We start from the raw sequence: 15,895 nt of genomic DNA, 5'->3' as shown, positions 1-15,895 counted from the left end.
AGTGCATTTGTGTAAGTTAATTTATCTTCTGTCTTTGACCTTCAGGCAAAAGTAGACAATGAAATCCTTGATTACAAGGATTTAGCAGCCATTCCCAAAGTCAAGGCCATTTATGACATTGAACGTCCAGACCTAATTACTTATGAGCCATTCTACACTTCCGCCTACGAGGACAGACAGGAGAGACAGAGTCTTGGAGAGGTAATGAACCGACAAGCAACTCATTCTGCTAATACGCTGTATTCAAAGCCTGCTTCGCTTCTATCCTCTTTTGAAAGAGTTTCTAATTGACACTCCTAGATATTGTTGCTGCTGCTGTTCACAGTGCTTTTCTTGTCTGTTTGGTCTGAGTTTAATGGAAACAGTCATGATGATGCCTCGTGTGCAAAACTGCACAATTAAACGCCTCTATTGACACCAGCCGCTGGCAGAGGAATGGCGGGGGGAGGCTCGCAGGCTGTCCATAGGTGCATTCTCATAACTAACACGGGTATCTTGGTCTTTGGGCACAACAAAGCCCAGAAGGTGAGGGAGAAGCCAACCTGGCATTGTGATGTGGAGCACTGATATTCACAACAGAATATGAGGAATACCGTGACGTTCTATGGGAGTAAAAGGATTAAGAGCAGTGGGATGCTTTCTCTCACACATATGGAAGGGAAATACATTTCCAGAGCGTTTTGCCAGACGTACTGGATAAAATCTGAACTAGGTCAGGTTGAAGTGCTCTTCCACCCGGGAAAGCAGGTTAGTTGTGTTATGGAAATAGCTGCCTCACATTTTAAACTGCTGACATTTAGTAGATTATTCCGTCCTGCAACAATAATAAAAAACCCCACAACCCTATCTAATTTATTCTCTTACATTTGTATTTAAAGGTGTCTTTCAGTTTTCTCAGGTGAACTTCCACAGCAGCAATTAGTATTTACATGGTTCCAGTGCAGATCGTGAAGCAGGTTTTGTCATGTAGTACCATCTGACTGTAAATCTTGAATGCAAATCTAAACGGACATGGAAATGGATTTACTTCCTTGCAATCTCAGTGGCTTTATGGACCGTAACTGAACTGAGTATGAAGACGAGCTGAGGAAAAAGGAAGTACAGTAGATCATTCAGGTACCAGTGGTCTGAAGATGCCAGATCAGTGACTGATAATCTGCTTGTTTAGCAAAGTGTTCTGCCCACCAACAGACCAGAGCTGCCTCAGTTTTTCCTCTTTTGTTCTTTAATGTTTTATAGGGATAGTCTTTGAAATTACAACGTGAGTTGGAAATTCAGAGACTGTTCAGCTCAGGGATAACATAAGAGATTAACAGATCAGAATATTACAGAATTTCCTTCCTCAAATTTGTGTTGGTAGTGAATCCAGCTGGCAGCTGGTTCAAGACCACTGTGAGATGCATTGGTGACCTCTGACCAGTTCCAACAGGCATGACCCATTCATTCCACCAAACCTTCTACAAACCCAAGTCTCTTGTTAGTCACAGAGGAGGAACTAATGTCACCCAGAGAAGGTGAATGATTTATTAATTCTTAAGGGACAGCTTCTCACTGGCAAAGCTGTATGGTGAAAGCTGTCTGCTGTTACGTGTGTTCTGGGGATAAGCAAAAGCCTTTGGGGTTTTCTTACCCGGTATTTTCACCAGTCTTAAATCCAATTAATTTCCGGTGACTAAAGAAATTTGTTCTGGAAACAGAAGGGCTCTCACCTTATTTCAGAAGATCTGGGTTTTCCACCCAATGCTACTGCTGACTTCTGTCACCTTGGGCAAGTTACATCACCTCTTTGTACCTGTTTCTCCTCCCTTCCCTTGCCCTAATGAGAACACAAGCCCATCGGAGTGATCTGTTCCTTTGTTTGTGTTGTGGTAATCGAGTGACGATAATCTTGGTATATCACACATCAGTCACCATCGTCTTTAAAAAGCAGAGGAGGTGACGTGTGTAGTCATGGCAGGGATTTGCAGACTTTGAGTGATTTAACCTGCGTTCTCTTTGTGAAGTGTGTGTATGTGGTGGTGTTAAATAAAAGGGGACCCTGAATTTAAGCTTGTGCACAAGAAATGCCCTTTACCATAATTTGGAAAAAAAAGAAAAAAATCACCAAACTCAGCTAAGAAGGATTTCTGGGTGTACAAGGGAGATGTGCAAAAGCCACCAAAGTTAATCCAGAAGTGGAGACAAACCTTAATTACAGGGAATTAGCTACAAGAAAATTATATACTTTAGCCCTAGAAAGTGAGAAAACACAGCATGAAACTTTCTACTTTATTGCTATGGAAGGGAAATGCTTTGAAAAGTTTCTCACTCATAATCTCTCTTGTTCAGTTAAATCAGTCTTCTTTCTCTGGAAGTCTGTGATGAAAAATGTGTTCACATGGCACCATCTAGCGGGACCAGGCATTTTAGTTACAGACTGGCCAGCAGTTACTTGGGGAAGAGAGAGGGAGTTCATGAAGAGGTGGTTTAGCTTCTAATGCAAAAGAGAGAAAGAGATACAAAATGAGATCTTTAAACAAATTTTCTGCTACCAAGGCTGATCCTTAGCGTAGTGATAATATTTCCAGAAACTGTCAGTTAGTTACTCAGCTTCTTTATGTCCTATAACTTCTGCCCTGCTCGCAGCAGCCTGATTAATACTGACATAGTCTTTTCTCAGCACTTACTTCTGTTGCAGAAATACTGAGAAAAGCAGCATTTTACATGCATGTCCTTTGTCCTTCTAGTGTTCTGCCTGTTGAAAGCACTGAATGTCTGTAACAGCTTTCAATAAACAAGCTGATGTAAAATGAGGAAAAGATTTTATTATTTTTTTTTTTTTAATGTGGTACGTGCTTCAAAATGGAGCAAGCATCCTACCTGGTAATTCCATAAAAAGACAGTTAAAAGGAGGTCGGTGCAAAATGCTGGAACTTCTGTTATAAAATGACACCTGTAAAAGTTTGCATAAATTTCCCGGAGCACAAATTGAACTCTACAACCAGGTATTAGAGCAGCCCCTTAGATGTCAAAGTGATGGAGCACTGAACCTCTTGCAGTGAGTTGAAATTTCAGTGTAAATAGGCTCTTTACCTAGACTTTTTCTTTCCTTTTTTCTGGTTTGTTTCCACCCCACCCATCCCCCTTCTCTTCCTGCTTAATCTGGAGTCATCACTCGCTATTTCCACTGGTTTACTATTCTGGAACTGAGCTGTTTCTTCTCAGACAACTTCACAGTGTATTTAGAACAGACTAATGTAGACTTCTGTGATAGACCAGATTTTAAAAGAGCTCATAAATCCTGAAGAACCAAGCATTCCTTGGCAGACTCAGTTTGAGATATAGCAGTTCACCTGTGCATGATAAAGCATGTGCGGAGTGTGGTTCCATTTCCTGGAAGGCGGTGAGATAGTCAGGGATAGATAGTCAGGTAGTGATAGAGTAAAAATACATGAAAGGTCGGTCATGTATTCAGCACATTATTTTCTGGGATGCTTTCCCAGTCTTAGATTCCTGTGACTACCTTTTACAGTAGTCATTGCCTTAGCATCTAGGCGACTGCAGCAGATTATGGAAATTGGTTGATTTACAGGAACACATAAACTACTAGTAAAAAATGTAGGAACACACATCACAGTGTGCTTTTTTCATTCGTATTGGAAGTTTTCAGATTAGCTCTCAGATTTTTGTGGAGAATGATGCTACAAAGCACTGCGTACGATCTGTTTCATGTTCAGCAAAGTTTTTATAGCTGCTGCTGTGAGATCTATAATGAAATGGAAGTTTGCTGTATAGAACTTGTGCAGTTATAAGGATTAGGAAAACAATGTAAAAGATATTAGGGCTTTGATGGAAAGTAATGAAACCAGTCTTTAAAAAGCTTTATGAAAACTTGCTGAAAAGGAGATATTCTGTACGCAAACAAAAAGATGTCACTCCTTTGTTTGGATACTTTGCATTCACAGTGTCACCAGTTCCATGAGAGTTAATGGTTTTACAATGCAAAATGCGTAGCTGGTTGGTTTTTACCAGAAATTCTGCATACGTTTCACACTACTGCTGTTGTAGGTTATTGTAGTGGTTAGACCAGAATCAGCAGTTTTGCTGCATTATCTTAATAGTTGTATCATTCTGTAATAAATGTGGTCTTATTTAAAAGCATAATCTCTTGCCCAGTTTATTATGGCAATTAAATAATACTGAAGTTTAGTGCATAAAGGAAGTAACTAAATCCTGATCTTCCAGCTTCAAATTGTTTTGTGATTAAAGGGTACATAACTGGTAATTATACATAGTCTTTATTCTTGTTCATGCCATCAATGTATGCATAATCCTATGTTTAATTTCTAAAGGTATTTCTTGCCTTGATTTCCCTATCTCTGAAGCAGAAGCTTTTGATAATATTATGCATATTTCTGCCCACTGGCCTTTGTGCAGTTCTTTCAATATACACGCTTGCAATTTCTGTCTGTTCCCCTTGCATAACCATGGAAGAACACAGAGATTTAAAGGAGATCATATCAAAGAAATGTTGATAACAGCTATGTACTCCTTTGCATGGGTATGAAATGTAAGCCTTGGGGAGAAGGATATTTTTGCTGGAGTATGTGTGTTGGAGGAAAAACATGCTTCATCTTGGAAGTTTTTCTGTATTTCTGATTTTTCATGCAAAGCTCTGAGTTAAGATTATTTACTTTTGAATTCCACTTTAAAGATTTCTTCCTAACGGGCATGGCTATTAAATTAATAACCCTTTCTGATTTTGATCTTCACAGCTGTTTTAATTACCACAATGAGTAGATGGCTGCCAGATGATGTTGCATGATATTTGACTGAATTAATCACGTTTATAAAGATTCTCCCAGAAACTTTAATTGCTTCAATGTTTTATGGACCAGTTCCCGAGCCGTGCAGAAGAAGCAAATCCCAGTGCTGCAATGGCCTCAGTAATTTCTGCATTGCCGTTCTACCTTGCCATATATCAGTGTGTCTGCAGCAGTGTTTAGATTACCATTTTCTGGCCCAGAACATGCAAGGTTTTTTCGTAACCTTATTTTTATGTCTTTGCAGTCTCCAAGGACATTATCACCTACCCCTTCTGCAGAAGTAAGTTTGGTGGAACCTTTTGGGGCAGTATCTTACTGTGATTAGAATTATTCACTTCAGCAAATGCAGGTGTTTTTGTTACCAGTCTGGTCCATCTCTGTTTGCCACATAGACGTGTTTTCTGAATATTGAAACTTTAAGAAAAATTAAAAAGAAAACATTGTGTTCTTATTGACAGAATGTACAAAAACTGAAGCTACTGCTCCCACCTGTTGTCTGTAAAGCAGAGTAATTTGCCCAGCAGAGGTCACTTCTTGTACATTCATCCTTCCTGTGGACCGGGCAGACTCAGATATCAGGAGCTGGATCATTTACACAAGCTAAAATGCTTCTCTAAGCATCTAAATGATGAGCCACGTTTGCTACTAAAGTGCAGTTTTGTCTTGAGGAAAGCATAGCAATGGTTTGGTTTGGTTTTGCTTTTCCATTGGAGTTATTTTGATCATCACAATAACATGAAACATTTGGGAAGTCATTTGTCAGGATACCATAGATGCCATTGCAGGACTGTTATCATTTTGGGGGTGGGGAGTGTTGCTTATTTGCAACATAAAAGTTGTAGTAATTGCTACTTATTAAAAAAGTGACTATAAAATTTTTTTGTAAACCTTCACATGCATTAACAGTAATTCTGGCCCTTTTGTCCTGCTTTGGCTTGCTTTGTGGTTTGTCTATTTTTTTAATTTTTTTTCTTGGTGTGTGTGTGTGTGTAGGTGTTTTATCTGTTTTGGTGGGGTTTTATTTGGTTTTTCATTGGATTTTTTTTCCCAGGGAACCAAGTAAATTGAATTTTGCTATACAAGAAGGTGTCATGTTTTCAGATACAAAGGGAATCTAATTTGGCTACTAAATACTTTTTGATGTGGCTAGTCAAGATGTGGTAAATTAAGCCACAGAGAGCTCTCCACTTCAGCTATTGAATTATTGCTGATCTCCACATTAGCTGAAGGTGAGCTCATGTATCTTGTGCAGTACACGATGGGACCGACATCTTCTGAATGCAGCTTCCCTTATGGACTCACAGGAATGTGGGCAAATCTAGGATTCTATAGAATTTAATAGAACTTACAGGTGGAGTTGGAACCTTCCAAGATTAAACTTTGGCCCAGACTATAAAAATGGATTGGAGTCTTTGGAACCGATCATTAGAGAACAGTAATAATGAAGCAGGTTGAAAGCTTAAGGGATATTGTTATTTCAGTAGCTTCTGCTGGTGTATTCAGTTCTGTGAAAGTTAAGTGCTGCTGAAAATGTGTAATGTGCATTTACATTTATTAGTAAATGCTTCTATTCTGCAGGGTTATCAAGATGTTCGGGATCGCATGATTCACAGGTCTACTAGTCAGGGCTCCATTAATTCTCCAGTGTACAGTCGTCATAGCTACACACCGACCATGTCACGTTCCCCTCAGCATTTCCACAGACCTGGTAAGGGCAACTGCATTAGAAGTATACGTAAAACTGTAGTTACTTTATTATGTCACTTAGTAGCACAGCAAAGCACTTGTTTCTCTTAGCAGTGAAAATTTAGGATTGAAAAATTGTTGAATACTTTAGTATCTCCTGCCTGGCTTTTTGTTCTTGATTGATGCACTCTTTTGCACTAGACTGATGAATGTTTCTTACGTCATAAATATGGATCTTCTGGGTTTGTTTCTGATTAATGATTTTTTAAAATCTTCATATGTTTCTGAAAGTGAGCAAAGATTTGCAGCAGTGAATCACAAACTTCACTCTGGAATTTGGGAAACGTATTACATATTGAAATCAAAAGTTATGGCTTGACTACACAGAAGTCAGTAGCATAGGATGCTTCCCTCCTAAAAATTCATTTAAAGCTTGGTGCAGCTATAGAACGTCAGATTCAGCAGCAAAACCCCCAGATACTCCAAATTGCTAGTAATTTTTTAAAACAGAGACTCATGGTTTACAAGGTAGATTTCTAAATTAAAGCTATAGGCAATTGCCTGGGAACATTTTAAAACCACAAACTTTCTTTACTGGTTTAGCATGGATGTACAAGTTCTATGTACAATAGAGAAAATGTACAGGTCATTCAGGTTCCCAGTGCATCCAAAATTACTGGTTGTGTGTATTAAAGGAAGATATGAAAATGAGCTGTTCATCCATGCCCAAATTGCATAAAAATGTATCTCTGAAGTGCTATTCACTGAAGACTTTTCAAGACTGATTTTATTGTTTATGGTGATGAATTAAATCTTTGTGATCTGTTTTTAAATTAAGTGATACAATCATGCAGTTTCATCTTCCTTGGTGATTACAGCTGAACAGTTTGGATGCCAAAAGCCCATATGCAATAGGAGCTGCATTTTTAAAATTAAAGATTTATAATAGAGCTGCCACTGTGGAACTTGAATGCTGTAGCCATTTCCTAGTGGGGGAGGGCTGAAAGCAGCTAATTGTGTCTGTTAGTGAATGCCTTATTTAAAGGACCAAAAGGAGGTGGGACAGAAGCAAATTGTGTCTGATATTCTGATACTTAGTGCTGACAACATGCCCGTGTTTTGAGATGACGCTACAATTGAAACCGAAAGAGATTTGAAAGCGTGAAAAAGCTGCAAACTTCTGTATCCTGATTCTGGCAACTCTGAGGGGATTTTTCCATTTGTATCAGACATATGAACAAATCCAGACCCTATTCCAGACTTCACTGTGATGGAGTTTTGCTGTCTGCATTCAGTCAAGGACCTTCCCCAGAAGCAGTCTCTGTTTATGTAACTCTTGTGATGGGCGGATGGGCTTAAGCCAGAGTTTGGATCCAAATGTAAAATCTTCAAAAGTTCACACCCTGAGGGATATTATGAGACAATATTTGTTCAAACTTATCTCGGTTCAGATGATCTCATCTTTGGCTCACCTGTATCTGTTTCTCAAATGGCACAGAAGTAATTCTGTAGAATTCATCATTTTGATCTTTGCTATCCTTCTTTGGGGTAATTGTTAATGCTACTTCATAATTTTCCTACAGTAATTATTCATGTTGAATGATAGCACATGTATATTTACCATTTCTCTCCTAATGGCACTTCTTATCATCATGTTATTTGCAAGAATAATTTTTCTCTGAATAAACCCGGTGGCCCCAGATAACTTCTCTTTGCCTCCCAGCTAGCCTTTGAGAGAGAAGTGAACCACTGTGTTGATGTTGTCAGCATAAGGTTCTTCAAAAATTCGCGTGCTACAAGTTTTTAAAAAGTTTGCAGCCTTTTCCTCCTGCAGTGCCTTAACTGATGTTGGCAACATTTTTGGAATGTCTTAAAACAATAGAAAACAGCTTGCATGCCTCTTGATGGACATTTTTTGGTCAGACACTTTTGAAAACAGCTGCTTTTTTGACTAACTGAGCATCAAGGTTTGTGATGTTTGCATGCTGGTAACAGGCTACTTTTTGGTAACAAGGCATAGATCAGAAGCTCATTGAGCCGCTAGATGTTATGCTAAATTAGTGACACAGTTCAGATCTGAGCCTCTCTTCTAATACTTCCTGTAATTTTGTCTAACACTTATGAACCCTTTGGTACGTCTTTAACCTTTTTTTTTTTTCTCCTTCCTTCTTTTCAGAATCCTAATTGTTCAATGCCTTTTTTTTTTCTTCCTTTGAAGCCTCCTTCCCTGCCTTTCTCTTATTGTTTTTCTTTGTTTTCATTTTGTTCTGCCCCCCGATTCCCTGCTGCTGCAGAGCTGCTCTCTACTGGTGTGCAGCGGTTGTCATACCTGCGCACTAGCAGTCTCAGCTCCACTCACCATGACTCCCGCCCCAACTCCCCCTTCCGACACCACTTCATCCCCCATGTCAAAGGTAAGGAGCCAGGCCTCCCCAGGGAGTACCCTCCAGGCTGGAGATTTATTAGCATTCTCTCAAAGCTAATAAGGTGTATCTCCGTAAGGCTGTCATTGGCTGTATAGCTCAGCATGCCTCAAAATGTGCCGTTACACTTAAAACTACGTTAGAATAGACATAATGTCCTTTTTTCAGAGGAAATATGTCATTTCTAAGGGCCCTAGTTAAAGAGTCATCAAACAATTACCTATTAGAAAAGCATTATCATTTACTATTCAGAACCTACATGTGCCTAATTTAGCTTCTTTCTAAAGTAGTATGTAACAATCACTACGGCAGTTAGCATATGAAATTTAATTATTATTTCCACATTCTTAACACATGCATTTAAAAATTGACTATAGATACAGCCTGGATTGAGAGCCAGGTGATCAAAAATGTGAAGGAAAAAAAAAAAAAAGATCAATGGCAACAAGAAAGTTAATCACATTGGCGATAATTAAAATCTCTAGGCCTCTCCTCAACTAGTGAGAGTCAGCAGGCTCTGCAGTAGAATTGCAGAGATTTGCACTACTTGAAGATCTGGTAATTTCTCTTCTTTTCAATCTGCTATTTTCCATGGTTTGATTTGAAGGAGGATTGTTCTTTCATTGTGTCCCTTCAAGGAGCTCCTTCAGCTCAATAAGCTTTTAGTTCTGCTTCTTACTTTCTGTGAATGTGGTTTTACTTTCAACCAGAGCACTCTCTAGCTGTGCCGTCTCTTCTGTTGGGGGAGAAGGTCATAGCTTGTATCACCTACATGAGCTCAAAACGAGGCAGTTGAGTAAGTTGGACATGGGTTCTATTCTGGCACCTTTGATTAATGAAGATAAACTGGAGATAATCAAAAACAGTTGCAAGGAAGTTGTTGCCATGACCTTTCAAGAAATGCTAATAGGTCTCAACATTATAGCTCTTCACGTGTTCAGGTCACCATTACTAATTTTACTTTTGCGTTTTCTTAGATGGTTTTTGTTAATATGCACTTGCAACTTTCCTATTATGTCACTATAAAAAAAAAATCTCACTTCAAACTTAAAAGATTGGGACCCTTAAAAATAGATGCACTGCTCATTTCAGCATGCAGTTAATTCATAATCCTTTCAATTTCAACATTTTTTTGCTGTAAATCCAAATTAATGCTCACACTCTTTCAAGTGGCGTTTTCATTCTTTTTCTGTTGAGAAAATAGCTTCTTCAGTAGATAAATCAGAAGAACTATTGGAAATCCATGCCTATTGTTTTCAGATTTCAAAGAATTACCCGGTGTGTAGATTAGGTATGTATCTCGGTTGTCGGTACAAAAGGCCAAGTGGGATTACAAGCACTATAGCAGGGGTCCTCAAACTACAGCCCGCGGGCTGGATACGGCCCCCCAGGGTCCTCAATCCAGCCCCCGGTATTTACAGAACCCCCGGTCCCCCCCCGGCCGGGGGTTGCAGGGGGAACCAAGCAGCCGCAGATGACTGCCTGCCACTGCATCCCTGCGCCAGCCCCCTGGTTAAAAAGTTTGAGGACCCCTGCACTATAGACAAAGGGGTGGGTATGGTTCTTATCAAATAATGTCACATAAGGCATTGTAAGAATCCACAATTTTCTGAAAATTTTACATAAATCCTGTCCAGGCCTAAGACCTTTATGTGTTGTAACTCAGCAAAGCTCCTGAAAGCTCAAGTTCATATCTCCCTGACAGTGTACACCATCTGAGGATGTGGTACGTTTGAGAAGGGGCAAGCAGCAGTACCCACATCTTGTAAATCACATGTCTGAAGTAGTCTTTTAATAGTTGGTTGAGAGAAGGAAGCACCTTCTTAAGGTGACGCAAGTTTCATGCCTAGGTTAATGTGGTGGGAATACCTGCATGGTTTTACTTTCTTTTTGTTTCCCCTCCCTGTGAGGGAAGATGACTACTTAAAAAAACTAGAAATACATTTATGTGTATCAGTTTAACACTGCAAGCTGAGTTCCCTCAGAACACTGAGCCAAACTCAGACATTTATAAAATGTACATAGATAAAGTAATTGGGGGTATTTTTGGTAATGGTTTGGAAGAAGACATTAAATAGTGTAGCGGAGTTCCCTGATGACATGCAGACTGGGAGAGTAGTAGTCAATAAAGAACATGAGCAAGTTTTCTCCGTGAACAGTGTAGCCAAACATAAGCCATGCTTCTGGGCCACGTTGTCCATCTGTACGTGCTGGGAAGAGCAGTGACTCTGAAGAAGATTTGACTGTTCCAGGGGACGTTAGGATGGGTGGGTGGGACAGCAGAAAGAGATGCTGCAGCTAAAAGAGCTAAGTAGAGATGTTAGGTACTTGAATAAGATCTACAGGGAATTGAATTGGTAGGTCCACAGTCCCTGATAAGTGACATAAGAAACACTGCAGGAGATTCAGAGGACCATCAAATAATTCCAAATCTGATAGCAAAAAAGTTATGGCTGTTAATGTATTAACACTATCAAACAGAAGTTTTTGGTGGTGATTTGTTCATTGTCTCTGTACCTGCATGGTAATAGAAGGTTCTCCCATATAGCAGACAAAGATACAATAAGATCCTATTTACACTTCAATTAGATAAAAATCATGATTATGTCTCTGACTTGTTTAGGGTGAAGTTAAATAACTATTGAAACAGCTTAGGAAAGTCTTTGGTTTCCCGTTACTACAAAATACTGAAAGCTACAAAAGGTCTGAAGGCCTGACAACCTTTGTAATTTTTCCAGCATGTTAAGTGATCAATGAAATGCTCACAGAACATTAGATGAACAAATATTCATAATGTTCCCTAAGTCAGAGCAAGCTTTGGCTTGTCGTGTAAAAGGGATGTGATGGAGGATAGTTCTTAGTCAGATATACTCTGAAAATACACATCATGTATATACACGTATATGTATTAACAGTGCACATGAACTTAAAGAAAGACAAAATGCTAGGGACTGGTAAAATTTTTGTTAAATAAACCTTGCTACTATTAAATGTAGGTGTGTTTCCATAGGAAGAGACAATATAGCTTGCCCACTATATAATTTGGGGGGATTGTGTGTGGGGGTTTAACATTTGAGTAGTGTTGAGTGAAGTCCAGTTGCACTGTGTCGTTTTCACTACTTCATGCTTATATGTAGATATTTTGTTATCAACTGAAGAGGTTGATCTGGGTTTCCCACATGGTTCATCATTTGTCCTCCTTGCATACCACAGGTGTCCAACTACCCCCTTTGTAAGTCTGTGTGGCAGAAAAGGGAGCTTTATTGTGGCACTGGCTGCATCTAATGCAACCCCCTGGTATTCTGATCTGTAGGGGTTTGCCTTGGGTCTTCCAGGTGTCTGTTTTAAAAGTTTAAATAACTGCATTATTTCACCTTCAGAGTAGCGTTTCTGTGTCTACTAGGGAATTAGACCCTTGTTACTGTGCCTGAAATGACAACTATAGCACTGTCTGGGATTAATCAGATGTGATAAATACATTTGGAGTGATTCAAAGAAGAGGCATCATGATCTTCCCTTTTAGTTGGTCAGTCTTTCTCAAAGCCACTTTTACTTTTAGCAGAAAGGTGAACTCAGTGTAAGTTTGTAAGATTTCATGAAGCTATAGTTTTGGTTTGTTTGGGGTTTTTTCCCTTGAGGAGTCAGAGAACATAGATCATGCCAAAACTGCTTTGGTAAAGGGGCGTAACTTCCAGACAGCATAATGATAATGAAAGCAGCATATGACACATTACGCCTGTGTTATTTTGTATCATCAAGCTAGAAAAGTAGACTTTTAGACCAGTTTCAGTGTGTTTTCATACAACATAATGCTTAAATAAGCATCATGCTCAAGCCTTGTAGGCAAGGCCCAATGTAAAGAACTTTGAGGAGTTAAGGGGCTAAATATGCCTCAGAAGAACTTAGTGAGACTTTGGTGTTGTAACATGTATGTTGAATGAGCTGGAAGAGAGTGTAATATGCATCAGCTTAGACTTCATTTAATCTCATTTGGATTCTCCGTTGAATTTGCTCATGTCTCAATAAAGTACTGTCTTTGCTATGAAAGAATCAAAACAAGTCCATGAATGAAAGAAACCCTGGCCCTACTGAAATCAGAGACAAAACTCTCATTGAAAGCCAGGATTTCATTTCACATGCCTAGAATTTTTCAGAGGCATTCAAGAATATTGCAAAGCCCCTGTAAGATTTCTGTGTAAAAAAAGCTCCACAGTAATGTGTATTCCTCTGCTCCCAGACCTTCCCATAAGGAATCAACCCATCTTCATAGTGAATCTGGGCCTTGCTTTTCACAGGTTCCTACTTTACTTCCCTGAGGCAGGTCTCTGAAATCAGATGCTCTCTGTGTGTGATAATTATTTCCAGGGTTTTGTGGATGCAGCTGAAAATTCTGCTCTGGAAAATGGCTGTGCTTTGACTGTTTTGTAACTTTCAGTTTTGTGCGGGAAATAAAGGCTACACATTTGGACAAGATGATGATTCATAGTTTGACAAAACCTTTATAGGACTTAAGAGTTTCAGGTGCTGTTGAGCTTTTTCCTCTATTCAGAAGCAGAGCAACTAAATTACAAGTTGACAGAAGACTTGGTGTTGGTTGTGTATGGGATTTTTGGTCTGATTCTGTGAACTTACCTTGTGAATTGCACAGTGAACCCAGTGACGAACACTTCAGAAGGCAGCAGGAACCTACATTACACTGTGCTGCCTATAGGCAAGCAATTATATTCTTGACTGCTCAGGGAACCTGCTTAACAAATCGAGCCATAGAAGATGGGAACTACCTGATGGACCAAACAGAATGAAAAAAAAAAAAAAAAAAAAAGAAAGCCTCTGAATTTCACTTTTGAGCCCGCTGTGCTCAAGTGATTGCTTTATATATTGAACTTAGTTATCTCTTAACATTCCCCACCCACCTACACATGTTCAACTTCATGCCAGAGGGGTGGGAACTAGTTTTTTCCTATAGTGTTGGCAAACTGGAGTGCTCTTGTTGCTTTGTGGAGTTAACACTAGTTAACAGCATATCTGAGATAGCAAGAGAGGCTTTCCTGGGCAGGCACATCAAGGAACCCCAATTCAGAGCATGCGCAGCCCCTGCCTTTACCTAAAGCTGCAGACAGGCCAGCCAGGAGGCCCTGGGAGGCAGGTACAGATGGGCTTTTTTGCTTTCCTGCGTGCATATGCACTTTCCACAGATGTTGGCACTGCTTGCGTAAATTGTGGGTGATTTTACAGTGGCTTCTGAAGCACTTTAGCCTTGTTACGGGAGTGGACTCCTCAGGGATGCTCTAATGAGAGTCAAAGTAGATGTACCATTCCCTCCTGCAGTGGTTGGAAGTAATGCTACTGCCATCCTAGAAAGTGTAAAGGAGAGTCATTTGTCAGTACTAGTAAGAGTCATTGGGAAGAGTGGCTGCTCAGGAACCCCAGGAATTACAAGCCAACAAAGCACCGTGTGCAGGAGGATACTGTGCTAACTGTCTGCCTGATACTATATGCGTTATAGAACATTACCAGTTTTTTCTAAACAAATTATCAGTGTACCAGATACAATTTTAACCATCCAAATACATTTATGGATGTAAGCATATTTAGTTGTGTGTAGTTGAGATAAAGAGAGGGGTGTAAGAAGGATTTCTTTCCTGTGTTTGTAGCGTTGGTGATAGAGGCATTGTAAAATGAGCATGCCCACATTTTGGCTACCAGTTCCCAACAGATGAAATGTACTTGTGACTCCTCTTTTGTGCCAAGTCCACAGGTCAATAAATCCCTTTTGATTATTCTCTTTCATTGGATATACTAATTGCTGATGGAAGCAGAAAGGCAGAATGACATGTCTCTATAAAGGTTATAAATTTTAGAAGTAACTATATCCTGAGGCCATGTCAATATTGATGGGGTTTTTTCCCTAAAAAACAATGTTTTTGCTGAAAAGTAACTCATAATTTCTCAATAGAAACAAAAGACGTTAAGTAAAATCAGCTTAAATTAGGTGTTTCAGCATCACAGTATCTCAAAGGCTGGACAAGTAGAACACGTCACTGGAATTGCCAAGTAAAGGACCATAGATTGAGATCTGACAATACTGGTTGAATTAATTGTTCATACTGCTTTTCAGAGTTAGTAAACCTAGCGCTTACTGCTACCTGGCCAGAAGCTTAGCATTGCTGGACCCAAAGTAGAAAACCACCTTCAGTTTGTGTAGTTGGAAGAACATCATGTCATTTAGGGTTGAAATATCCAAGTGATAAATATAAAATTTTGCACATTCAATCTTCTGGGCAGATCTTGTCCAGCCAAGCCTCCTGAACCGTGAATGTAATTTTCAAAACGTGTATATGTAGATGGATTAACTTGTATGCTGGCAGAGGCCTCTGTGGCACAGGTCTCTCAGTGAGGTTTGTAAAGGGCATTTTTTTTTCTCCCTTTTGGTGCCTTTTAGATTGGCAGATGATCATTGCAGTAAAAGAGGAACTTTTGTGTGAATTATAAAGAAAATTTCTTTTTTCCTGCACCTTCCTTGCCCCAAATATATAAATAAGAACTGTGCCAAGTCCAAGGTTTTAGGTCCTCTAACAGGATGCAGGAAACCTGTAGCTGAAAGGAAGCTTCTTTTTTGAAAAATAAAAAGTCGTTTCTTTTTTGTTGTGTTTTATAACCCTCCTGTATTTGTGTGCCCACTCACCTCCTTTTCTAGGGTTTTTTAAGCCCTTGTGCATACCTGAAAAATTGAAGATGTTTGATTCTCCCCTACTTTTCACCATTGTGGTCACCCACACCCATGTAAAGTAAGCACCTCTGCAGACAGTTTCTGCTAGTGTGAAGAATGGCACAAAGGAAAAGGCAGCAACATTCCTTTTTGGTACACATACAGTCATGTGTTTGGGTATTTGGCTGTTAAGTCTTGATACTTGGGGATCAACCAGCATAGTTATGCAACAGCCCTCTCGCCCTGACAGACATGGGAACTTTCAGGGCCAT

General features: G+C 39.5%; 1 protein-coding gene across 2 annotated transcripts in view; it reads left to right on the top strand.

The window, feature by feature from the left end:
• ABLIM1 (actin binding LIM protein 1) overlaps nt 1–15,895 on the top strand; it is a 143,586-nt gene that overhangs the window by 103,230 nt on the left and 24,461 nt on the right. Inside the window, exons 10-12 of one of the 2 annotated variants that reach the window (XM_027789243.2) lie at nt 46–201; nt 5,050–5,085; nt 6,384–6,513. In XM_027789243.2, coding sequence (XP_027645044.1) covers nt 46–201; nt 5,050–5,085; nt 6,384–6,513 — 322 coding nt within the window. The remainder of the gene's footprint in view (nt 1–45; nt 202–5,049; nt 5,086–6,383; nt 6,514–15,895) is intronic. The other variant, XM_055797763.1, reaches the window with a different exon arrangement.

The sequence above is a fragment of the Falco peregrinus genome, chromosome 1, assembly GCF_023634155.1.
Source record: "Falco peregrinus isolate bFalPer1 chromosome 1, bFalPer1.pri, whole genome shotgun sequence".
Classification (NCBI taxonomy): Eukaryota; Metazoa; Chordata; class Aves; order Falconiformes; family Falconidae; genus Falco; species Falco peregrinus.
This window is presented reverse-complemented; position numbering and strand designations above follow the sequence as displayed.